This window comes from Salvelinus fontinalis, chromosome 10 (assembly GCF_029448725.1).
Source record: "Salvelinus fontinalis isolate EN_2023a chromosome 10, ASM2944872v1, whole genome shotgun sequence".
Taxonomy (NCBI): Eukaryota; Metazoa; Chordata; class Actinopteri; order Salmoniformes; family Salmonidae; genus Salvelinus; species Salvelinus fontinalis.
In genome coordinates this window covers 42,820,423-42,847,922 of record NC_074674.1, presented here as the reverse complement: position 1 = coordinate 42,847,922, position 27,500 = coordinate 42,820,423, and the positions used below count along the sequence as shown (strand labels likewise).

The 27,500-nt window shown below is 44.4% G+C and overlaps 1 protein-coding gene across 1 annotated transcript in view; it reads left to right on the top strand.

The window, feature by feature from the left end:
• The window catches only part of dclk1a (doublecortin-like kinase 1a), a gene marked incomplete in the record, with an annotated part of 194,899 nt that overhangs the window by 106,984 nt on the left and 60,415 nt on the right, over positions 1-27,500 (top strand). Inside the window, 1 exon segment of the mRNA XM_055936842.1 lies at positions 315-419. Coding sequence (XP_055792817.1) covers positions 315-419 — 105 coding nt within the window.

Below are 27,500 nucleotides of genomic sequence, written 5' to 3'. Positions count from 1 at the left end.
GTTGATAGAGACAGACCAGGGACCAGAGAGTTGTTAGAGAGACAGACTAGGGACCAGAGAGTTGTTAGAGAGACAGACCAGGGACCAGAGAGTTGTTAGAGAGAGATAGACTAGGGACCAGAGAGTTGTTAGAGAGAGACCAGGGACCAGAGAGTTGTTCTAATCCCAGGTCTAGTGGGGGAATCACATATTAGGAGATTAACTGCAGTTGGAGGGATGCAGGTACCACCTACTGCCGTTGTGCCCTTGAGCAAGGCTCCTAAGCATAACTAAAACAATGTCATCATTTCTCTTTTTACCTTCTGTTGTTTCAGAGTGTCGTGTGATGAAGTCAATGGCCTATGGTAAAATGTCCGCCCCTCTGACCGACCGTGGTTCCGTGGGCCTCTCCAAACGCAGAAAGTCCGCCGCAGGCTCTGGTAAGACTGCAACATACACAGAAAGGCAAGCACACACACACACACACACACACACACACACACACACACACACACACACACACACACACACACACACACACACACACACACACACGTTTCTTTATTGTTGTTTTACTTGTTCAGTAAATGCTGTAAACACTTCTGTCCAACTGAACTTTTCCAAGTCAGAGGACACTGGTCCGGGGACAAGGGACTTAGTCCTGTAGGATTCTTTCTGTCCAACTGAACTTTTCCAAGTCAGAGGACACTGGTCCGGGGACAAGGGACTTAGTCCTGTAGGATTCTTTCTGTCCAACTGAACTTTTCCATGTCAGAGGACACTGGTCCGGGGACAAGGGACTTAGTCCTGTAGGATTCTTTCTGTCCAACTGAACTTTTCCAAGTCAGAGGACACTGGTCCGGGGACAAGGGACTTAGTCCTGTAGGATTCTTTCTGTCCAACTGAACTTTTCCAAGTCAGAGGACACTGGTCCGGGGACAAGGGACTTAGTCCTGTAGGATTCCTTCTGTCCAACTGAACTTTTCCATGTCAGAGGACACTGGTCCGGGGACAAGGGACTTAGTCCTGTAGGATTCTTTTTGTCCAACTGAACTTTTCCAAGTCAGAGGACACTGGTCCGGGGACAAGGGACTTAGTCCTGTAGGATTCTTTCTGTCCAACTGAACTTTTCCAAGTCAGAGGACACTGGTCCGGGGACAAGGGACTTAGTCCTGTAGGATTCTTTCTGTCCAACTGAACTTTTCCATGTCAGAGGACACTGGTCCGGGGACAAGGGACTTAGTCCTGTAGGATTCTTTCTGTCCAACTGAACTTTTCCAAGTCAGAGGACACTGGTCCGGGGACAAGGGACTTAGTCCTGTAGGATTCTTTCTGTCCAACTGAACTTTTCCAAGTCAGAGGACACTGGTCCGGGGACAAGGGACTTAGTCCTGTAGGATTCCTTCTGTCCAACTGAACTTTTCCATGTCAGAGGACACTGGTCCGGGGACAAGGGACTTAGTCCTGTAGGATTCTTTCTGTCCAACTGAACTTTTCCAAGTCAGAGGACACTGGTCCGGGGACAAGGGACTTAGTCCTGTAGGATTCTTTCTGTCCAACTGAACTTTTCCAAGTCAGAGGACACTGGTCCGGGGACAAGGGACTTAGTCCTGTAGGATTCTTTCTGTTCAACTGAACTTTTCCATGTCAGAGGACACTGGTCCGGGGACAAGGGACTTAGTCCTGTAGGATTCTTTCTGTCCAACTGAACTTTTCCAAGTCAGAGGACACTGGTCCGGGGACAAGGGACTTAGTCCTGTAGGATTCCTTCTGTCCAACTGAACTTTTCCATGTCAGAGGACACTGGTCCGGGGACAAGGGACTTAGTCCTGTAGGATTCTTTCTGTCCAACTGAACCTAGATGAACCTTAAACATGTTCTGACCTCTGGGCCCAGAGGCTAGAGATCGTGTGTGCTAGTGTTAGTGAGGATGAGTGAGTTTGTTTATGAATGTGTTTGTTTAAATTATGTGTTTGTTTATGAATGTGTGTTTCAGTATTTGTGTGTTTATGTGTGCCTGGATCCTGTAGGTGTGTGTATGCCTGTAGGTGTGTGTGTGTGCCTGTAGGTGTGTGTATGTGCCTGTAGGTGTGTGTGTATGCCTGTAGGTGTGTGCTTGTCACTATGAGGATTTCTCACTTGGACAAATACACACTTACATTTTGCCGGTCCCCACAAGGAAAAAGGCTATTTTAGGCTTAATTAAAGGTTAGGTTTAGGGTTAGGGTTGCAATTAGGGTTAGGTTTAAGGTTAGGGTTAGGAGTTAGGGTTAGGTTTAGGTTAGGGTTAGGTTTAGGTTTGGTCTTTGGGGTTAAGGTTAAAATTAAGGTTAGGTTAAGGGTTAAGTTTAGGGGTTAGGGAATTGTTTGGTCCCCACAAGGATAGTAAAATGTGTGTGTGTGTGTGTGTGTGTGTTTGTGTGTTTGTGTGTGTGTGTGTGTGTGGGGGGGATTATACATGTGCCTGCACTCATGAAAAAGTACTGTTGAGTTACTACTCATCACTCATCACTCCTACACCAAACCAACTGTTTTTTTGTAATGGATTGCTAATGAGATGGGTAGTAAACCTGTCGTGATTTATGTAGTATTTTGTCATGAGTGATACATTGGTATATTTCACTACTGGTTAACATATTTCCTAGTCAAATCACTACATCATTCTCCCTTATTGTCTACTGTGTTTATTTAAATGTATTTAACTAGGCAAGTCAGTTAAGAACAAATTCTTATTTACAATGACGGCCTACACCGGCCAAACCCGGACAAACGCTTAGCCAATTGTGCGCCACCCTATGGAACCCCCAATCACAGCCGGTTGTGATACAGCCTGGAATGGAACCAGGGTCTGTAGTGACTCCTCTAGCACTGAGATGCAGTGTCTTAGACCCCTGTGATACAGCCTGGAATGGAACCAGGGTCTGTAGTGACTCCTCTAGCACTGAGATGCAGTGCCTTCGACCGCTGCAGCCACTCGGGAGGCCAACTACTGAGCTTTTGGGTATCTACTACTTAAAATTGACACATACCTACAATTCCTACATGTTCACTATTGAATTACCAGTAGTGTTGAGCGATTAGTGCTTTTTGAGTTCAGTTTCGGTTCGATTATAAAAAAAACATAATCACTGTTTTGAATTTTTCAATTATTTGGGTTTGAATGCTGTAACACAAAAATAAAACAAAGAATAAAAGTCCCCTGATAGTAGTGACTGTCCATTACTGATTATCACTTAATAACCATAATTTATTCACATTACTTTACTTTAATACAATATTTCAATTGTTGTGTTTATTACATTCGTTTTATTTGATTACTTTATTATTTAATTCCAAGTCATCCTCTCATCTCTACAGAGCTGCTGCCTACGTTGTCTGACAAAATCACTATTTTAGTAGTTCTTCAAAGTAAATAAGGTATACATTTATGACTGCTGAATACCAACTATTAATCACTGAGATCATGTATTTTTCAGGTAGAGATACCTCGCCAAGCAACAGCTGCTCTCTACATCACCCCATGATCACGATACGTTGCTTAGCAACAGTTGTTCTCTATATCATCCCATGATCCCGATACGTCGCTAAGCAACAGCTGCTCTCTGTATCACCTCATGATCACGATACGTCGCTAAGCAACAGCTGCTCTCTATATCACCTCATGATCACAATACATCGCTAAGCAACTACTGCTCTCTATATCACCCCATGATCACGATACGTCGCTAAGCAACAGCTGATCTCTGTATCACCTCATGATCACGATACGTCGCTAAGCAAAAGCTGCTCTCTGTATCACCTCATGATCACGATACGTCGCTAAGCAACAGCTGCTCTCTATATCCCCTCACGATCACGATACGTCGCTAAGCAACAGCTGCTCTCTGTATCACCTCATGATCACGATACGTCGCTAAGCAACAGCTGCTCTCTGTATCACCTCATGATCACGATACGTCGCTAAGCAACAGCTGCTCTTTGTATCACCTCATGATCACGATATGTCGCTAAGCAACAGCTGCTCTCTATATCCCCTCACGATCACGCTACGTCGCTAAGCAACAGCTGCTCTCTGTATCACCTCATGATCACAATACGTCCCTAAGCAACAGCTGCTCTCTGTATCACCTGATGATCACAATACGTTGCTAAGCAACAGCTGCTCTCTGTATCACCTCATGATCATGATACGTCCCTAAGCAACAGCTGCTCTCTATATCCCCTCACGATTGCGCATTCTTGTCTCTTCCATAGCAGGCATGAAATAAACACAGCAAGTAGATGCACAATGCATTATGGTCATTGTAGTTAATTACCACGTTTATTGTGCTAAACTATGTAGAATATTGGCCTGTTGGAAACTATAAACTCCCTACTATATGGCACAGTTCAGGTTGGATCTGATGTATCTCTAGAGAAACTACAACTCCCTACTACATGGCACAGTTCAGGTTGGATCTGATGTATCTCTAGAGAAACTACAACTCCCTACTACATGGCACAGTTCAGGTTGGATCTGATGTATCTCTAGAGAAACTACAACTCCCTACTACATGGCACAGTTCAGGTTGGATCTGATGTATCTCTAGAGAAACTACAACTCCCTACTACATGGCACAGTTCAGGTTGGATCTGATGTAAGCAATCCTTCTGCCCCCCCCCCCCCCCTTAAAAGATGTAGATGCACTATTGTAAAGTGGCTGTTCCACTGGATGTCATTAGGTGAATGCACCAATTTGTAAGTCGCTCTGGATAAGAGCGTCTGCTAAATGACTTAAATGTAAATGTAAATGTATGTATCTCTAGAGAAACTGTGCAATGTGCTCATTGAGCTCACAGATTTAAAAAAAAACTAAATGTAATTAAAATAATTGAACCAATATCATCAGTCAATTAGTTGTTTAAAATAATATATTTTGGTTAATCGCTCAGCACTAATTACTAGACAATGCCTACACATTACTGCTGTATGCCTCCTCAATCCCTATTGAATTACTACTGCTGTCTGTGTCTGTAGTGTTGTGTCGCTACTGATCACTACTGAATTGATCCTCATCCTTTTTTCATTTCCTACATGAAACCTTTTGAATTACTATTGAAAACCTTTATAACTGGTTGCCTATTCAGAATGGCTATTGACATTGTCTTGTTTCACTACTGCGTCACTACTACACTAGTGAATGTGTTATTTCCTCACGTTTCTAACTGCAGTTTTAAACTGGGTGGTTCGAGGCCTGAATGCGGATTGGCTGACAGCCGTGGTATATCAGACCGTATACCACGGGTATGACAAAAACATGTATTTGTACTGCTCTAATTACGTTGGTAACCAGTTTCTAATAGCAATAAGGTCACCTCGGGGGTTTGTGGTATATGGCCAATATACCACGGTTAAGGGGTGTGTCCAGGCACTCCGCGATGCGTCCCTTAGCCGTGATATATTGGCCGCATTCCACACCCTCTCGTGCATTATTGCTTAATTATATCATCAAACAACAAATAATAAGCTTATACAAACTGCATTTTTTAAAATTTGATTAATTACATATTAAATGACCTATTTACACTCTTTTGTTAAACGATTTGAGGCCTTGTCTTCATTCAGCTTTGACTTAACTATCTTCAGATCCTCTTTTTCTGTTGCGGCTACATTTCTCCACCACGTATCCTTTAAGTAAATAAATGAAAGTACAAGACACAGTCAATTATAAGCCATTGTCAGCTAACGGAGATCAACTAAGACAACACAGAAAAACATTTCAGAAACAATATTAATCTCACCAACAATGACCTCTGTTCTTCTTATGTCAAGGGTCTCCTTGGCAACAGGTCAAAAGAGGTAAACAGAATGGGTAGGTATACCAATATGAACATACTGTACATTTGCATTCAAACACACATACTTATTAGCTAGGATGACGAAAAAACAGAGGATAAATAGCTACATTTCAATGGGGCTAGCAGGCTACACTCAGTACGTATCTATGACAATGGCTAACGGCTAAGACTGTTTTGGCTAGCAATATTTTTTGATGTGGTAAAAAGTTCAATAAATGTCTAAACAACGACGTTAACGTATTTATAAAGCAAAAAGGAAAGTTAAAAAGTTATGAGCGACGGGATGGTGAAGGATGAAAGATGATTTACATCCGGGATTGTTAAAAACAGTAGCTAGCTAACAACAACCAACCGCTTCCTGTTTTGTCTTCTTCTGGGGTCGCGAAAAGCCGGTGTAGTAAAGCTGGAGTGTTTTGACTACTTATTTACTAGCAACATCAAGTAGTCAAAACACTACAGTTTTACAACACCGGCTCTTCGCGACCACCGAAGAAGACAAAACAGGAAGCAGTTGCTTGTTGTTAGCTGTTTCAAAATCTCTACCTGATTACTACAGGAAACACTACTGTTTTCCTACTGAACACTATAACACCTCTACCTGATTACTACAGGAAACACTAGTGTTTTCCTACTGAACACTATAACACCTCTACCTGATTACTACAGGAAACACTACTGTTTTCCTACTGAACACTATAACACCTCTACCTGATTACTACAGGAAACACTACTGTTTTCCTACTGAACACTATAACACCTCTACCTGATTACTACAGGAAACACTACTGTTTTCCTACTGAACACAATATTTCACCTCTATCTGATTACTACAGGAAACACTACTGTTTTTCTACTGAACACTATAACACCTCTACCTGATTACTACAGGAAACACTACAACATCTCTACTTGTGTATCTTGAGTAGGGCATAAACTACACATTCACCTCACAATCCCTCCAAAGTCTCTACATAGTCACTACAGCACCAATAGGTTTTGTGTAGTAATACTTTAGTACTTTTTTTTTAAATGAGGGTGCCCTGACAGACCTGGGCCGGGTTGTGTTGATCCATGACAGACCTGGTCCGGGTTGTGTTGATCCATGTATTAGACCTGGTCCGGGTTGTGTTTATCCATGACAGACCTGGGCCGGGTTGTGTTTATCCATGTATTAGACCTGGGCCGGGTTGTGTTGATCCATGACAGACCTGGGCCGGGTTGTGTTTATCCATGTATTAGACCTGGGCCGGGTTGTGTTGATCCATGACAGACCTGGTCCGGGTTGTGTTGATCCATGACAGACCTGGGCCGGGTTGTGTTTATCCATGACAGACCTGGTCCGGGTTGTGTTGATCCATGACAGACCTGGTCCGGGTTGTGTTGATCCATGACAGACCTGGGCCGGGCTGTGTTGATCCATGACAGACCTGGGCCGGGTTGTGTTGATCCATGACAGACCTGGGCCGGGTTGTGTTTATCCATGACAGACCTGGTCCGGGTTGTGTTGATCCATGCCAGACCTGGTCCGGGTTGTGTTTATCCATGACAGACCTGGTCCGGGTTGTGTTGATCCATGACAGACCTGGGCCGGGTTGTGTTTATCCATGACAGACCTGGGCCGGGTTGTGTTGATCCATGACAGACCTGGTCCGGGTTGTGTTGATCCATGACAGACCTGGGCCGGGTTGTGTTTATCCATGACAGACCTGGGCCGGGTTGTGTTTATCCATGACAGACCTGGTCCGGGTTGTGTTTATCCATGACAGACCTGGGCCGGGTTGTGTTTATCCATGACAGACCTGGTCCGGGTTGTGTTGATCCATGCCAGACCTGGGCCGGGTTGTGTTTATCCATGACAGACCTGGGCCGGGTTGTGTTTATCCATGACAGACCTGGTCCAGGTTGTGTTGATCCATGACAGACCTGGGCCGGGTTGTGTTTATCCATGACAGACCTGGTCCGGGTTGTGTTGATCCATGACAGACCTGGGCCGGGTTGTGTTTATCCATGACAGACCTGGTCCGGGTTGTGTTGATCCATGACAGACCTGGGCCGGGTTGTGTTTATCCATGACAGACCTGGGCCGGGTTGTGTTTATCCATGTATTAGTGTTCATGCTAGTGATCACCCGCGTCCCAAATGACAGCCTATTCCGTTTTGTAGTGTGCACTATTTTTTGACTAGAGCCCTATGGACCCTCGTCAATAGTAGTGCACTACAAAGGGAATAGGGTGCCATTTGAAATGACGCCATGATGATTTTCTCCTCTGTGTCTGAGTCAACACTGCAGCTGATGAACAACTGCATGAAGTACTGTCTGGCACTGTGTGTGTGTGTGTGTGTGTGTGTGTGTGTGTGTGTGTGTGTGTGTGTGTGTGTGTGTGTGTGTGTGTGTGTGTGTGTGTGTCTGCCGGTGCATACATGAATTGAAATTGAGAGCGAAAGAGGAAATGAGAGACGGATCGAGGGGGAGAGAGGGAGAGAGTGTGGGAGGGAGGGGAAGAGAGTGTGGGAGGGAGGGGGAGAGAGAGTCGGAGGGAGCAATAGAGGGGGAGAGGGAGGAGGGGGGGAGAGAGGGGAAGAGAGAGGGAGGGAGTGAGGATGAGAGGGAAAGAGGGTAGAGAGGGAGGGAGTGGATTGGTGACTCAATCCTGCAGATTCTCACAAACTAGCAGTCTGTACCTGGCATAGGGTTGAGTCACAACAGTCTGTACCTGGCATAGGGTTGAGTCACAGCAGTTTGTACCTGGCATAGGGTTGAGTCACAGCAGTTTGTACCTGGCATAGGGTTGAGTCACAGCAGTTTGTACCTGGCATAGGGTTGAGTCACAACAGTCTGTACCTGGCATAGGGTTGAGTCACAACAGTCTGTACCTGGCATAGGGTTGAGTCACAGCAGTCTGTACCTGGTTGAGGATTGAGTCACAGCAGTCTGTACCTGGTTGAGGGTTGAGTCACAGCAGTCTGTACCTGGCATAGGGTGGAGTCACAGCAGTCTGTACCTGGCATAGGGTTGAGTCACAACAGTCTGTACCTGGTTTAGGGTAGAGTCACAGCAGTTTGTACCTGGTTTAGGGTTGAGTCACAGCAGTCTGTACCTGGTTGAGGGTTGAGTCACAGCAGTCTGTACCTGGTTGAGGGTTGAGTCACAGCAGTCTGTACCTGGCATAGTGTTGAGTCACAGCAGTCTGTACCTGGCATAGGGTTGAGTCACAACAGTCTGTACCTGGCATAGTGTTGAGTCACAGCAGTCTGTACCTGGTTTAGGGTTGAGTCACAGCAGTTTGTACCTGGCATAGGGTGGAGTCACAGCAGTCTGTACCTGGCATAGGGTTGAGTCACAGCAGTCTGTACCTGGCATAGGGTTGAGTCACAGCAGTCTGTACCTGGCATAGGGTTGAGTCACAGCAGTCTGTACCTGGTTGAGGGTTGAGTCACAGCAGTCTGAACCTGGCATAGGGTTGAGTCACAGCAGTCTGTACCTGGCATAGTGTTGAGTCACAGCAGTCTGTACCTGACATAGGGTTGAGTCACAACAGTCTGTACCTGGTTGAGAGGTGAGTCACAGCAGTCTGTACCTGGCATAGGGTTGAGTCACAACAGTCTATACCTGGTTGAGAGGTGAGTCACAGCAGTCTGTACCTGGCATAGGGTTGAGTCACAACAGTCTGTACCTGGTTTAGGGTTGAGTCACAGCAGTCTGAACCTGGCATAGGGTTTAGTCACAGCAGTATGTACCTGGTTGAGGGTTGGGCCATTCAGACAGTAGTGTTCGTGTGTGTTTGCGTAAGTGCATGCGTGTGTGTGTGTGTGTGTGTGTGTGTGTGTGTGTGTGTGTGTGTGTGTGTGTGTGTGTGTGTGTGTGTGTGTGTGTGTGCCTGTATGTGTGTGTGTGTGTGTTTACATGTTGGTGCATTTGTTTGTTTATGTGCGAGCTGACCTGTGTCGATGCATGGGTAGTTGTTTTGCTATCATACATATTGCATCACACCCAATATAAAATATAAAATTATAAATAGGAGTACATATCTTCCTCCTATATGATGTCGAGTTTCTCTGAAATGCTTATTGGATTGACCTATTGTTGTGATGAGAGAGAGAGAGAGAGAGAGAGAGAGAGAGAGAGAGAGAGAGAGAGAGAGAGAGAGAGAGAGAGAGAGAGACAGAGAGAGAGAGAGAGAGAGAGAGAGAGAGAGAGAGAGAGAGAGAGAGAGAGAGAGAGAGACAGAGACAGAGACAGAGACAGAGACAGAGATGTAGTCGCAGGTTCAGTGAAATGCTTCTGTTCCTAGCTCCAACAGTGCAGTAATACCTAACGATACAAACAAAAGACAGCGAGACAGATAGACAGAGAGGCAGGGAGAGAGAGATTGGGGGAGAGAGACAGATAGACAGAGAGTGGGGGGAGAGTGGGGGTGAGAGAGAGTTGGGGGGAGAGAGTGGGGGGGGAGAGACAGATAGACAGAGAGAGGGGGAGAGAGAGAGACAGATAGACAGAGAGAGGCGGGAGAGAGAGAGACAGATAGACAGAGAGTGGGGGGAGAGAGGGGGGAGAGAGAGACAGATAGACAGAGAGAGGGGGGAGAGAGAGAGACAGATAGACAGAGAGTGGGGGGAGAGACGGGGGAGAGAGAGACAGATAGACAGAGAGAGGGGGGAGAGAGAGAGAGACAGATAGACAGAGAGTGGGGGGAGAGAGAGGGGGGGGAGAGAGACAGACAGAGAGTGGGGAGAGAGAGAGGGGGGAGAGAGAGACAGACAGAGAGTGGGGAGAGAGAGAGGGGGGAGAGAGAGACAGATAGACAGAGAGTGGGGGGAGAGAGAGAGGGGAGAGAGAGAGGGGAGAGAGAAAGGGGGGAGAGAGATAGACAGAGAGTGGGGGGAGAGAGAGAGGGGAGAGAGAGATAGACAGAGAGTGGGGGGAGAGAGAGAGAGAGAGACAGACAGAGAGTGGGGAGAGAGAGACAGACAGAGAGTGGAGAGAGAGAGAGGGGGGAGAGAGAGACAGATAGACAGAGAGTGGGGGGAGAGAGAGAGGGGAGAGAGAGAGACAGATAGACAGAGAGTGGGGGGAGAGAGAGTGGGGAGAGAGAGAGGGGAGAGAGAGAGACAGATAGACAGAGAGTGGGGGGAGAGAGAGGGGGGGTAGACAGATAGACAGAGTGTAGGAGGTAGACAGAACTTGGAGGGGAGAGAGACAGAGAGTCGGGGGGAGAGACACAGAGATGGACATAGCAGGTGAATAGGTTCTGTGAAGCCTAGATGGACATGGCAGGTGAATAGGTTCTGTGAAGCCTAGATTGACATAGCAGGTAAATAGGTTATGTGAAGCCTAGATAGACATAGCAGGTAAATAGGTTCTGTGAAGCCTAGATGGACATAGCAAGTGAATAGGTTCTGTGAAGCCTAGATGGACATAGCAAGTGAATAGGTTCTGTGAAGCCTAGATGGACATAGCACGTGAATAGGTTCTGTGAAGCCTAGATGGACATAGCAAGTGAATAGGTTCTGTGAAGCCTTGATGGGCATAGCAGGTGAATAGGTTCTGTGAAGCCTAGATGGACATAGCAGGTGAATAGGTTCTGTGAAGCCTATATATGTTTTGCTGATTTACATAGTTCAGGGAGCGAGTCATCATGTCTAATATGATTGGATCAAACTGTTTTAGAAGAGCCGGCTGTTCGGGAGTCGGAGTGTGTGTGTGTGTGTGCATGCACGTGAGAGTGAGACCTGGTTGCTGTGGAAACGCGGAGCAGAGAGAGCATGTGGAGACAATCGCGACGACCATATATGGAACTGGTTTCCTGTTTAGCAGTCTGGCGGAACACTGAGATGATGGTACTGCTTTCTGATTGGTGTCAGATAGGCAGCATGTTAACAGGTTCTAAGAACTGTCTGGGTTCCATGCTGAGATTCTGTCTGTCTGGGTTAGAGCTTGGCAAAATGGACGAAAATCTATATGTGACCGACCGGCTTGATTCAGTCTTATGTAGCAACATTTGAAATTGTGTTTTTTACATTGGATAAAAGTGGAGACTCAGAGCTAGAAAACACCTCCTGGAGAGCTCTTCTTTGTCTACACCCTTTTCAGTATCGTTCACACCCTCTTAAGCCTTAGCCCCACCCTTCTCTTTAAGGATTCACATGTGAGGCCATTTGCTAAACAGAGGGAGTACAGTGGTTGTTTAGTACACCAAAGATTTCATGACTAAAGGCTGGTTTATACTACGTCTATCGACATGTCTGTAGACAGTTGTCGTAGTGACATCCTGAACATTCTATTGTTGTCTGACATCAAACTTGTTGTTGTCGTTATGAAAAAGTATAAACCCAAAGACGGCATGACGTCAGCAGCCTGGTGGTCCAAAACAGGTGGATTTTAACACCAATGAACCCATTCATATAAACATGTATTGAGTAAATGTCAATCTAGTAAAACAGGCATCTAAAAGCAACTTTCTAAGCAATGTTTTGGTTAGTTTCTAGCTTGTTAGTTAGCTAGCTAGCATTAAGTTAAGTTAGCTGGCTAGCATTAAGTTAAGTTAGCTGGCTAGCCAGTTCATATAATGACCGTACAGTATCATAGCTGACAACATCTTAACTTTAGCACATTTTTATTCATTATTACATAAAAATAAACTCACAACAAGATCATTATTTACAGGTTAGTGGGAAGCTATTTACAGAAAATAGCTTATGGTTGTGAGTTTGACAAATTAAAAGCAGGGCATTCTACCGGAGAATTTGAGAACTTGGACACTTTCCCGTTGGCCTAACTTTATATCCTAATCTGACTTTGGTGCAGGTCATGTTGTTCTTCACAGTACCGTCTCGGGTAAACACACACTATATCAAATAAAATCTAAGTTTATTTCTCACATGCACAAGTCATAATGTTACTACCATGCATAAATCTGCAGGTAACTAAAACTAACCAACTCGGTTCAATGTTACATGGCAGACCAATCAGAACTAATCTCTTGGCATGTCCAGCCCATCCATTATCTCAGCCAATCGTGGCTAGCAGGAAGGTTCCTGTCTTTTTTTGTGGTTAAACCATCTAGGCTCGTAATTTCACAATTGTATTCATATTTACAGATGGCATACAAGTTTGTTATTAATAAGGCATATGAAAGTTCACATGTTCCAGAAGGAATTTGTGCCAAAAAACGCATTTTGATCAAAAATATAAATGGTTACGTTCAAATGCATCTCCTGTGAAGTTGTGACGTGCGACATACGCCTAGTTTCCTGAAACAAGTCACATATCATGATAAATTGACTGAATTATCAGAAAGACGATAAATTGAACGATAAGTTTACACCAGTTACTTTATGTTACCCTTAAAACTACTACAGCTACTATCAGTCTGGGTTCCATTCTCAGGTTCTATTTCAGTCTGGGTTCCATTCTCAGGTTCTATATCAGTCTGGGTTCCATTCTCAGGTTCTATTTCAGTCTGGGTTCCATTCTCAGGTTCTATATCAGTCTGGGTTCCATTCTCAGGTTCTATATCAGTCTGGGTTCCATTCTCAGGTTCTATATCAGTCTGGGTTCCATTCTCAGGTTCTACACCAGTCTGGGTTCCATTCTTAGGTTCTATACCAGTCTAAGTTCCATTCTCAGGTTCTATTTCAGTCTGGGTTCCATTCTCAGGTTCTATATCAGTCTGGGTTCCATTCTCATCACCTATATCAGTCTATGTTCCATTCTCAGGTTCTATATCAGTCCATGTTCCATTCTCAGGTTTTATGTCAGTCTAGGTTCCATTCTCAGGTTCTATATCAGTCTGGGTTCCATTCTCATCGCCTATATCAGTCCATGTTCCATTCTCAGGTTCTATTTCAGTCTGGGTTCCATTCTCAGGTTCTATATCAGACTGGGTTCCATTCTCATCACCTATATCAGTCTATGTTCCATTCTCAGGTTTTATTTCAGTCTGGGTTCCATTCTCAGGTTCTATATTAAGTCCGATGTTCATTTCTCAGGGTCTGAGTTAGTCAGTATAACATTCTCAGTTTCTATAGTGAATTGGTTTAAACGTTCTCAGGTTCGGTGTTCCGTAGACAGCTGTTACTGTCTGAGGTTGGAGACTGAAATAGCTGCTGTGATACTGGACTGAAATGCATCATATAACTGAAATAGTTTCTGTGCTGTGTACCTGCCCTTGTGTTCTCTCTACATGGAGAGAACAGACTTAGAGGTTTATGAAATCCTATATACATCTACAGTCTCTACCTCTTTCTGTCCCTCCTTTCCTCTCCCTCCCTCCATCTTTCCATTTCTCTCCTTCCCTCTCCCTCCCTCCATCTCTCTCCATCTCTCTCCAGCTCTCTCTATCTCTATCTCTGTGTGCATGCACATGTGCGAGTGTGCATTTGTGGGCCATCGTACAGCATCTTCAGAACTGCTGAATTACACCCACAATGCATCATGTTCCCCCAGACTTCCTCCATGTCTGTCTGTGGTTCAGAGAGATGGGTGTAAATTTTCACAAATGCCTTAATATACTTGTTTCCCAAACATTCTATGAATTTATGAAAACGTGAAAATGACCATATCTAAGTTCTCGCTTGTCAGAAAATGTTAAAGAAAATGTAATGTTCTTTCTGGGGGTGTATATGAACAGATATAAGATTTCACATTGCTAAAACGCTGTGTTTAATGTGGCTGTAAACCCAGTTCTAGAGTTCCAGAGTTCCAACTCTAGAACTGTACCATTAGAACCTATGGAATGGAACAGAAATCTGGGAGACAATGGAATGAAACAGAATTCAGAGAGACAATGGAATGAAACAGAATTCTGAGAGACAATGGAATGAAACAGAATTCTGAGAGACAATGGAATGAAACAGAATTCAGAGAGACAATGGAATGGAACAGAATTCTGAGAGACAATGGAATGGAACAGAATTCTGAGAGACAATGGAATGGAACAGAATTCAGAGAGACAATGGAATGAAACAGAATTCAGAGAGACAATGGAATGGAACAGAATTCAGGGAGACAATGGAATGGAACAGAATTCAGAGAGACAATGGAATGGAACAGAATTCAGAGAGACAATGGAATGGAACAGAATTCAGAGAGACAATGGAATGAAACAGAATTCAGAGAGACAATGGAATGGAACAGAATTCAGAGAGACAATGGAATGGAACAGAATTCAGAGAGACAATGGAATGGAACAGAATTCAGGGAGACAATGGAATGGAACAGAATTCTGAGAGACAATGGAATGGAACAGAATTCTGAGAGACAATGGAATAGAACAGAATTCAGAGAGACAATGGAATGGAACAGAATTCAGAGAGACAATGGAATGGAACAGAATTCAGAGAGACAATGGAATGGAACAGAATTCAGAGAGACAATGGAATGGAACAGAATTCAGGGAGACAATGGAATGGAACAGAATTCAGAGAGACAATGGAATGGAACAGAATTCAGAGAGACAATGGAATGGAACAGAATTCAGGGAGACAATGGAATAGAACAGAATTCAGAGAGACAATGGAATGGAACAGAATTCAGAGAGACAATGGAATATAACAGAATTCAGAGAGACAATGGAATGGAACAGAATTCAGGGAGACAATGGAAAAAGCGTAAGTCTATCAATGAATGCAACATTCTAATTGGATCACTTATAATGGTCCAGTATGGCTCAGTTAGCAGCGCCAGGATCATGGGTTCAATTCCCACTGGGGTCACATATACTAATACAAAAATGTATCCACTCACTGTACTGTAAGTCATTCTGGATACAAGTGTGTGCTAAATGGCTGTATTAATCTTTCATTTCCACCTGAATTGACTAAGAGAGGAGGCCAAAACAATATATACACCATCCCTCTGGACTTTGTGTGTGTGTGTGTGTGTGTGTGTGTGTGTGTGTGTGTGTGTGTGTGTGTGTGTGTGTGTGTGTGTGTGTGTGTGTGTGTGTGTGTGTGTGTGTGTGTGTGTGTGTGTGTGTGTGTGAACCCCACCTGGTGCCTACTGACTCTGCCTCCTCTTGCGTGAGCAGACACACTCACTACCACAGATGAGACCTCTGTATGGTGTGTGTGTCATGGTTGTTTCAGTTTAATCAGATAGCAATGATCAACTGGAGAAAGTAATCAATACGGTGCTCTCTCTCTCTCCCTCCCTCCCCTAGGGCCATGTGGTGTGATACACAGTTGAATGGTTTATCAGTAGAGCTGTGAATTAGGTCTCATCACTCACCTTTCTGATAGGAGCAGAGGATATCAGGGAAGAGGAGGAGTCCTCTCAATAGCCTTGGTTTCTCAAATGACTGCCTCGCCTGGTTCACCAACTACTTCGCAGAAAGAGTTCAGTGTGTAAAATCGGAGGGCCAGTTGTCCGGACCTCTGGCAGTCTCTATGGGGCTACCACAGGGTTCAATTCTCGGGCCGACTCTTTTCTCTGTATATATCAACGATGTCGCTCTTGCTGCGGGTGATTCCCTGATCCACCTCTACGCAGACGGCACCATTCTGTATACCTCTGGCCCTTCTTTGGACACTGTGTTAACTAACCTCCAAACGAGCTTCAATGACATACAACACTCCTTCCGTGGCCTCCAACTGCTTTTAAACGCTAGTAAAACCAAATGCATGCTTTTCAACCGTTCGCTGCCCGCACCCGCCTACCCGACTAGCATCACTACTCTGGACGGTTCTGACCTAGATTACGTGGACCACTACAAGTACCTAGGTGTCTGGCTAGACTGTAAACTCTCCTTCCAGACTCATATCAAACATCTCCAATCTAAAATCAATTATAGAATCGGCTTTCTATTTCGCAACAAAGCCTCCTTCACTCACGCCGCCAAACTTACCCTAGTAAAACTGACTATCCTACCGATCCTCGACTTCGGCGATGTCTTCTACAAAATAGCTTCCAATACTCTACTCAGCAAACTGGATGTAGTTTATCACAGTGCCATCCGTTTTGTTACCAAAGCGCCTTTACCACCCACCACTGCGACCTGTATGCTCTAGTCGGCTGGCCCTCGCTACATATTTGTTGCCAAACACACTGGCTCCAGGTCATCTACAAGTCTATGCTGGGTAAAGCTCCGCCTTGTCTCAGCTCACTGGTCATGATAACAACACCCACCCGTAGCACGCGCTCCAGCAGGTATATCTCACTGGTCATCCCCAAAGCCAACACCTCATTTGGCCGCCTTTCCTTCCAGTTCTCTGATGCCAGTGACTGGAACGAATTGCAAAAATTGCTGAAGCTGTGGACTGAAATTTCCCTCACTAACTTTAAACATCAGCTATCTGAGCAGCTAACCGATCGCTGCAGCTGTACATAGTCCATCTGTAAATAGCCCACCCAATCTACCTACCACATCCCCATATTGTTTTTATTTACTGTGCTGCTCTTTTGCACACCATCATCTGCTCATCATCATCTGCTCTTCTATCACTCCAGTGTTAATCTGCTAAATTATTCATGCTTTGCTACTATGGCCTATGTATTGCCATAACTCCTCATGCCATTTGCACAAACTGTATATATACTTTTCTTTTTTTTCTATTGTGTTTTTGACTGTACACTTGTTTATGTGTAACTCTGTGCTGTTGTTTCTGTCGCACTGTTTTGCTTTATCTTGGCCAGGTCACAGTTGTAAATGAGATCTTGTTCTCAACTAACCTACCTGGTTAAATTAAGGTGAAATAAATACATAAATAAATAAAACAGGGTTGCAGGGATTTCACTCGCTGTAGTAGCTGACGTGTATAGTGTTGAGTCATCCGCATACATAGACACACTGGCTTTACTCAAGGCCAGTGGCATGTCATTAGTAAAGTTTGAGAAAAAGTAAGGGGCCTAGACAGCTGCCCTGGGGAATTCCTGATTCTCCATGGATTATGTTGGAGAGGCTTCCATTAAAGGACACCCTCTGTGTTCTGTTAGACAGGTAACTCTCTATCCACAATATAGCAGGGAGTGTAAAGCCATAACACATATGGCTTTCCAGCATCAGACCATGATCAATAAGGTCAAATGCCGCACTGAAGTCTAACAAAACAACCCCCACAATCTGTTTATCATCAATTTCTCCCAGCCAATCATCAGTCATTTGTGTAAGTGCTGTACTTGTTGAATGTTCTTCCCTATAAGCATGATGAAAGTCTGTTGTCAATTTGTTTACTGTAAAATAGCATTGTATTTGGTCAAACACCATTTTTTCCAAAAGTTTATTATGGGTTGGTTAACAGGCTGATTGGTTGGCTATTTGAGCCAGTAAAGGGGGGCATTATTATTCTTAGGTAGCGGAATTACTTTTGCTTCCCTCCGAGCATGTGGGCAGTGGTGGAAAAAGTACCCAATTTTCATACTTGAGTAAAAGTAAAGATACCTTAATAGAAAATGACTCAAGTGAAAGTAACCCAGTAAAATACTACTTGAGTAAATGTCCAAAAGTATTTGGTTTAAATATACTTAAGTATCAAAACTGAAAGTATAAATAATTTCAAATTGCTTACATTAAGCAAACCAGACGGCAGGATTTCCTTGTTTTTTAAATGTATGGATAGCCAGGTGCACACTCCAACACTCCAACACTGAGACATCAGTTACAGATAGCCAGGTGCACACTCCAACACTCCAACACTGAGACATCAGTTACAGATAGTCAGGGGCCACACTCCAACACTCCAACACTGAGACATCAGTTACAGATAGTCAGGTGCACACTCCAACACTCCAACACTCAGACATCAGTTACAGATAGTCAGGGGCCACACTCCAACACTCCAACACTGAGACATCAGTTACAGATAGTCAGGTGCACACTCCAACACTCCAACACTGAGACATCAGTTACAGATAGTCAGGTGCACACTCCAACACTCCAACACTCAGACATCAGTTACAGATAGTCAGGGGCCACACTCCAACACTCAGACATCATTTACAAACAAAGCATTTGTGTTCAGTGAGTCCGCCAGATTAGATGCAGTAGGGATGACCAGGTATTTTCTCTAAGTGCCTGAATTAGACTATTTTCCTGTCCTGCTAAGCATTCAAAATGTAACTAGTACTTTTGGGTGTCAGGGAAAATGTATGGAGTAGAAAGTACATTATTTTCTTTAGGGATGTAGTGGAGTAAAAGTAAACATTGTCAAAAATATGAATAGTAAAGTACAGATAACCCCCAAAAAACGACAGGTAGTACTCAAGTATTTTCCTTAATTACTTTACAACACTGCCTGGGGGCACACACTTTCCAGTATGCTTAAATAAAAAATATGGCAAATAGTAGTGGCAATATTGTCCCCTATTATCCTCAGTAATTTTCCATCCAGTGAACAAAATAATTAAAGTTGTTGGCAATATCAGTTTTGTGATTCAATGAATGATGGATCTGAGCTTGCCTTTTTTCCCAAAATGTCAACATAAGGTGCTCCAAAGCTTTTTACTCTCATGCTTTAAATCAAATAAAAAAATCGAAAGTTATTTGTCACATGTGCCGAATACAACAGGTGTAGACCTTACAGTGAAATGCTTACTTACAAGCCCTTAACCAACAATGCAGTATTAAGAAAAATAAGTGTTAAGAAAGTATTTACTAAAATAAACTGAAGTCAAAAATAAATAGAAAATAGAAAAGAAGAAAATAGGATGAGGTTATATACAGGGTATTACGGTACAGAGTCAATGTGGAGGCTATATACAGGGTATTACGGTACAGAGTCAATGTGGAGGCTATAAACAGGGTATTACGGTACAGAGTCAATGTGGAGGCTATATACAGGGTATTACGGTACAGAGTCAATGTGGAGGCTATATACAGGGGGTACCGGTACAGAGTCAATGTGGAGGCTATATACAGGTGGTACCAGTACAGAGTCAATGTGGAGGCTATATACAGGTGGTACCAGTACAGAGTCAATGTGCGGGGGCACAGGTTAATCAAGGTAATTGAGGCAATATGTACATGTAGATATAGGTAAAGTTATTAAAGTGACTATGCATAGACAATAACAGAGAGTAGCAGCAGTGTAAAAGAGGGGGGGGGGGGGGGGGTGACAATGTAAATAGTCTGGGTAGCCATTTGATTAGCTGTTCAGGAGTCTTATGGCTTGGGGGTAGAAGCTGTTAAGAAGCCTTTTGGACCTAGACTTGGTGCTCCGGTACCGCTTGCCGTGCGGTAGGAGAGAGAACAGTCTATGACTTGGGTGGCTGGAGTCTTTGGCAATTTTTAGGGTCTTCCTCTGACACCGCCTGGTTTAAAGGTCCTGGATGGCAGGCAGCTTGACCCCAGTGATGTACTGGGCCGTACGCACTACCCTCTGTAGTGCCTTGCGGTCGGAGACCGACCAGTTGCCATACCAGGCAGTAATGTAACCAGTCAGGATGCTGTCGATGGTGCAGCTGTAGAACTTTTTGAGGATCTGAGGACCCATGCCAAATCTTTCGGGTTTCCTGAGGGGGAATAAGCTTTGTTGTGCCCTCTTCACAACTGTCGTGGTGTGTTTGGACCATGATAGTTTGTTGGTGATGTGGACACCAAGGAACTTGAAGCTCTCAACCTGCTCCACTACAGCCCCGTCGATGAGAATGGAGGCGTGCTCTGTCCTCCTTTTCCTGCAGTCCACAATCATCTCCTTTGTCTTGATCACGTTTATTAGGGAGAGGTTGTTATCTTGGCACCACACGGACAGGTCATACATGTGTCAAGTGTATCGTCTGTTTGCTCCTCATTATACATCATGGACCAACGCATATTATTTACATCAACAACATAGGAATCACTACAAAACGTATTTATTGTATGACCTCTTATACACTAAACATGAATAATTATCAGACCTTTCCTGTCTTCAAGTGACCAAATTTCCCTCTAGTGGCCTATAGAGTGGAATATTATTCATATTTTTCACAATTTCATAATTAATAATCATTGTAAAGAATAACGGACGAAAATTCAGTGTTTCTATGTCAAACGGTTTCATTATATTTCAGTTTTTTGTGATGTATATAAAGTGTAATATTGAGCTGCAAACTCAAAACTGAATACATTTCAACTCTATATCTGACAAGGTAAAGGTGTCTTCTTTTTCTTAAGCCCATAACCATGTGTTTGAGGTGTATACTTTTGTTTCAAAGTAGCTTCGTTGAAGCCTACCAAGAAACACTGTGTGTGACCCTGATTTAGCCCACTGCAGTAATTAAACATGTCTTCTGTATAATGCCTGCAGCATGATCTGTTTTCCTGCTCGCACATACGCTCGCACATACTACAGTTTGTGGTCGGAGCTTGTCTCTGTATTTAGCACATATTAAACCTGCTGTAGGATTTATTGCGGCCAGCAGGTCAAACAAAGAACTGGTCAGTAAAAAGAGTCATTCAAAAAGAAAGAATCGTTCGTGAACTGCACATCACTACTCTTCTTTTTGAACAACTCTTTTTACTGACCAGTTCTTTGTTTGACCTGCTGGCCACAATAAATCCTACAGCAGGTCAAACAAATAACTGGACAGTAAAAAGAGTCGTTCAAAAATAAAGAATCGTTTGTGAACTGCACATCACTACTCTGCATCATACAGTGTAAAGTTAACAGAGACTGCAGATGGTGTTAGAGTGTTATTCATCACTTCAGACACAAGCCTTCGCCAACAGTCATTATTACCATTATTTCCATAATATTATCATACCACACTGTTATACTCTGATATGGGTGGTGTGGTCATTATGCTAAATTGAGAGGGGAGAGGAGAAGAGAGGGTAGGGTAGGGTAGGGTAGAGGAGAGGCGAGGAGAGGAGAGGAGAGGCGAGGCGAGGAGAGGAGAGGAGAGGGTAATTGTCTGGGAAAGGGGATACCTAGTCAGTTGTACAACTGAATGCCTTCAACTGAAATGTGTCTTCCGCATTTAACGCGTCCCCTCTGAATCAGTCTGCTCTTGGTAAAAGAGCATCAGTGCAGTGAGGTAACACTAGATAGACTTCAGTATTTTGTCCAGGTCCCCAGGACATCAGGAGATGTCTTCAATACCATCCACTAGGGGCAACATGAGCACCTTTTTAAAATGTTTTTCTTTTCTTTTTTTCTCCCCAATTTTCGTTGTATCCAATCGCTAGTAATTACTATCTTGTCTCATCGCTACAACTCCCGTAGGGCTCGGGAGAGACGAAGGTCGAAAGCCACGCGTCCTCCAAAGCACAACCCAACCAAGCCGCACTGCTACTTAACACAGCGCGCCTCCAACCCGGAAGCCAGCCGCACCAATGTTTTGGAGGAAACACCGTGCACCTGGCCCCCTTGGTTAGCCCGCACTGCGCCCGGCCCGCCACAGGAGTCGCTGGAGCGCGATGAGACAAGGATATCCCTACCGGCCAAACCCTCCCTAACCCGGGCGATGCTATGCCAATTGTGCGTCGCCCCACGGACCTCCCGGTCGCGGCCGGCTGCGACAGGGCCTGGGCGCGAACCCAGAGACTCTGGTGGCACAGCTAGCACTGCGATGCAGTGCCCTAGACCACTGCGCCACCCGGGAGGCCTAACATGAGCACCTTTTACCATCTAATAGGGAGATGTCTTCAATACTGTCCACTAGGGGCAACGTAGAGCACGTATTACCATCTAGTAGGGAGATGCCTTCAATACTGTCCACTAGGGGCAACGTAGAGCACCTATTACCATCTAGTAGGGAGATGCCTTCAATACCGTCCACTAGGGGCAACGTGAGCACCTATTACCGTCTATGTAGGGAGATGCCTTCAATACCAGCAACTAGGGGCAACGTGAGTATCCTACAGTGCATTCGGAAAGTATTCAGACCCCTTGACTTTTTCAACGTTTTTTACGTTATTGCCTTATTCTGGAATTGATTAAATAAATAAAAATCCTCAGCATTCTACAGACGATACCCCATAATGACAAAGCAAAAAACAGGTTTTGATGAAATCTTTGCAAATGTATTAAAAGTAAAAAACAGAAATACATTAATTAAATAAATATGCAGACCCTTTCTATGAGACTCGAAATTGAGCTCAGGTGCATCCTGTTTCCATTGATCATCCTTGAGATGTTTCTACAACTTGATTGGAGTCCACCTGTGGTAAATTCAATTGATTGGACATGATTTGGAAAGGCACACATCTGTCTATATACAGTCTGAAGTTTACATACACTTAGGTTGGAGCCATTAAAACTCGTTTTTCAACCACTCCACAAATGTCTTGTTAACTAACTATAGTTTTTGCAAGTCGGTTAGGACATCTACTTTGTGCATGACACAAGTAATTTTTCCAACAATTGTTTACAGACAGATTATTTCAGTTATAATTCACTGTATCACAATTCCAGTGGGTCAGAAGTTTACATACACTAAGCTGACTATGCCTTTGAACAGCTTGGAAAATTCCAGACAATTATGTCATCGCTTTAGAAGCTTCTGATAGGCTAATTGACATCATTTTAGTCAATTGGAGTTGTACCTGTGGATGTATTTCAAGGCCTACCTTCAAAATCAGTGCCTCTTTGCTCGACATCATGGGAAAATCAAAAGAAATCAGCCAAGACCTCAGAAAAACATTGTAGACCTCCACATGTCTGGTTCATCCTTGGGAGGAATTTCCAAACACCTGAAGGTACCACGTTCATCTGTACAAACAATAGTATGCAAGTATAAACACCATGGGACCACACAGCCATCATACCGCTCAGGAAGGAGACGTGTTCTGTCTCCTAGAGGTGAATGTACTTTGGTGCAAAAAAGTGCAAATCAATTCCAGAACAACAGTAAATGACCTTGTGAATGTGCTGGAGGAAACAGGTACAAAAGTATCTATATCCATAGTAGAACAAGTATATCAACATAACCTGAAAGGTTGCTTGGAAAGGAAGATGCCACTGCTCCAAAACCGCCATAAAAAAGCCAGACTACGGTTTGCAACTGCACATGTGAACAAAGATCGTACTTTTGGAGAAATGTCCTCTGGTCTGATGAAACAAAAATAGGACTGTTTGGCCATAATGACCATTGTTATGTTTTGAGGAAAAACGGGGAGGCTTGCAAGCCGAAGAACACCATCCCAACCGTGAAGCACGGGGGTGGCAGCATCATGTTGTGGGGGTGCTTTGCTGCAGGAGGGACTGGTGCACTTCACAAAATAGATGGCATCATGAGGTAGGACAATTATGTGGATATATTGAAGCAACATCTCAAGACATCAGTCAGGAAGTTAAAGCTTGGTCGCAAATGGGTCTTCCAAATGGACAATGACCCCAAGCATACTTCCAAAGTTGTGGCAAAATGCCTTAAGGACAACACAGTCAAGGTATTGGAGTGGCCATCACAAAGCCCTGACCTCAATCCCATAGAAAATTTGTGGACAGAACTGAAAAAGTGTGTGCAAGCAAGGAGGCCTCCAAACCTGACTCAGTTACACTGTCATGAGGAATGGGCCAAAATTCCCCCAATTTATTGTGGGAATCTTGTGGAAGGCTACCCGAAACGTTTGACCCAAGTTAACCAATTTAAAGGCAATGCTACCAAATACTAATTTATTTATTTTAATTTTATTTATTTTGTCATTTAGCAGACGCTCTTATCCAGAGCGACTTACAGTAGAGTGCATACATTTTTATTACATTTTACATACTGAGACAAGGATATCCCTACCGGCCAAACCCTCCCTAACCCGGACGACGCTATGCCAATTGTGCGCCGCCCCACGGACCTCCCGGTTGCGGCCGGCAGCGACAGAGCCTGGGCGCGAACCCACTCACTAATTGAATGTATGTAAACCTCTGACCCTGCGAATGTGATGAAAGAAATAAAAGCTGAAATAAATCATTCTCTCTACTATTATTCTGACATTTCACATTCTTAAAATAAAGTGGTGATCCTAACTGACCTACGACAGGGACTTTTTACTAGGATTAAATGTCAGTAATTGTGAAAAACTGAGTTTAAATGTATTCGGCTAAGGTGTATGTAAACTTCCGACTTCGACTGTAAGATCCCACAGTTGACAGTGCATGTTAGAGAAAAAAACAAGCCATGAGGTCGAAGGAATTGTCCTTCAGAGCTTCGAGACAGGATTGTGTCGATGCACAGATCTGGGGAAGGGTACAAACAAATGTCTGCAGCATTGAAAGTCCCCAAGAACACAGTGGCCTCTGTCATTATTAAATGGAAGAAGTTTGGAACCACCAAGACTCTTCCTAGAGCTGGCCACCCGGCCAAACTGAGAAATCAGGGGAGAAGGGCCTTGGTCAGACAGATGACCAAGAACCTAATGGTCATTCTGACAATGCTCTAGTGTTCCTCTGTGGAGATGGGAGAACCTTCCAGAGGGACATTCATCTCTGCAGCACTCCACAAATCAGGTCTTTATGGTAGTGGCCAGACGGAAGCCACTCCTCAGTAAAAGACATATGACAACCCGCTTGGAGTTTGCAAAAGTGCACCTAAAAACTCTGGTCTGATGAAGCCAAGATTGAACTCTTTGGCCTGAATTCCAAGCATCACATTTCCGTGAAGCATGGTGGTGGCAGCATCATGCTGTGGGGATGTTTTTCAGCAGCTGGGACTGGGAGACTAGTCAGGATTGAGGAAAAGATGAACAGAGCATTCTTTGATGAAAACCTGCTCTGGAGTGCTCAGGCCCACTACCCTAAGCACACAGTCAAGACAACATTTAGCAGACACTCTTATCCAGAGAGACTTACAGTAGTGAATGCATTCGATTTCATACTTTTTTTTTCATACTGGCCCACTATGGGATTCAAACCGACAACCCTGACATTGCAAGCACCATGCTCAACCAACTGAGCTACATGGGAAAGCAGGAGTGGCTTTGGGACAGGTCTCAATGTCCTTGAGTGGCTCAGCCAGAGCCAGAGCCTTAACTTGAACCCGATCAAACATCTCTGTAAAGACCTGAAAATAGCTGTGCAGCAACGCTCCCCATCCAACCTGACAGAGCTTGAGAGGATCTGCAGAGAAGAATGGAAGAAACTCCCCATATGCAGATGTGCCAAGCTTGTAGCGTCATACCCAAGAAGACTTGAGGCTGTAATCACTGCCAAAGGTGCTTCAGCAAAGTACTGAGTAAAGGGTCTGAATACTTATGTAAATGTGATATTTCTGTTTTATTTTAGATTTCATAAATTAGATCTCTTTCCCTGTTTCTCCTCTCTATCTCTCTGCATCTCTCTCTCGCTCTCGTTGTTGCTCCTCTCTCTCTCTGCATCTCTCACTCGCTGTTTCTCCTTTCTCTCCCTCTATTTCTCTCTGCATCTTTCTCTCTCCACCGCAGCACTTGCCCCACTGGTCCTGGTGCACGTCATCGTATACGCAAGCAGCCCTACCGCCTATGAGCGCTCTGTAATGTGTAGTATACCGCGCGCTCTGCTCGCTCTCCAATTCAATATAATTATTAACGGAGCTGTTAGCCCAGAGTCCTCAGAAAGTGCCGCTGTTTCTCTCCCTTTCTCCCTTTTCTCCTCTCTCTTTTTTTTGGAATAACACTGTGTTTTCATCATGCTTGAAGTCGAAGGTAGGGCTTGCTTTCATTTTGTCTCATATCTTTTTGTTGATATTTTAACTGACAATTGAGCGAAATTATGCCGCGACGGTTTACCGTTCTCTTCTCGAATATGTTCCCATAGAGGTCCTCTACAATCGAGGATGGATTCGTAATGAAATGCGATGTATGGTTGTAACCGTTAGTAGATTATAATACAATGTAAATGGATATTCGAGTAGGATGAGTTACTCTGAGAGAAAGACAGAATGTGCTCCTTCATTGCGTAATGTTTAGAGGTGGGTCTACGGTGTGCGTAATGGTGAAGCTGGATTTCATCAATGGAGCCGCTCTGTGCATTTAAATTGGTGTATAGCCTACACAATAGCGACGTCCAATGCTGGAAAGAGACTGTTACAATGTTGGTATCCAAAAATTGAGACATTAGAAGAGGCTAGCTAGTTAGTATTCAAGTAGGTTGTGTGTAGCCTGTGGGCGTTAATAAAAAATATATTTTCCACAGGTGAGGACTGGTGATATCAGGCTCAGTGGCTCTGAGACCTTCTCCCCAGTGAGGTCTTCTTGACTTGAATCCTGAAAAAAAATGTGTGAACTGAACTAGTCCATGGCCCTATGAGATGGGTTATGTTTAGGGGGAGAGCTGGGAGATTTGGGAGACAGGCCTGGTTTGGGATCATAAGGAGAGAGGTGTTTCGCTTAGGGGAGACAGTGGGGAGTGGCGGCTTGCTCGGTGGTAGAGGAGACTTGCTCAGGGGTAGAGGGGACTTGCTCGGTGGTAGAGGGGACTTGCTCGGTGGTAGAGGGGACTTGCTCGGTGGTAGAGGGGACTTGCTCAGGGGTAGAGGGGACTTGCTCAGGGGTAGAGGGGACATGCTCAGGGGTAGAGGGGACTTGCTCGGTGGTAGAGGAGACTTGCCCGGTGGTAGAGGGGACTTGCTCAGGGGTAGAGGGGACTTGCTCGGTGGTAGAGGGGACTTGCTCAGGGGTAGAGGGGACTTGCTCAGGGGTAGAGGGGACTTGCTCGGTGGTAGAGGGGACTTGCTCGGTGGTAGAGGGGACTTGCTCGGTGGTAGAGGGGACTTGCTCAGGGGTAGAGGGGACTTGCTCGGTGGTAGAGGGGACTTGCTCGGTGGTAGAGGGGACTTGCTCAGGGGTAGAGGGGAC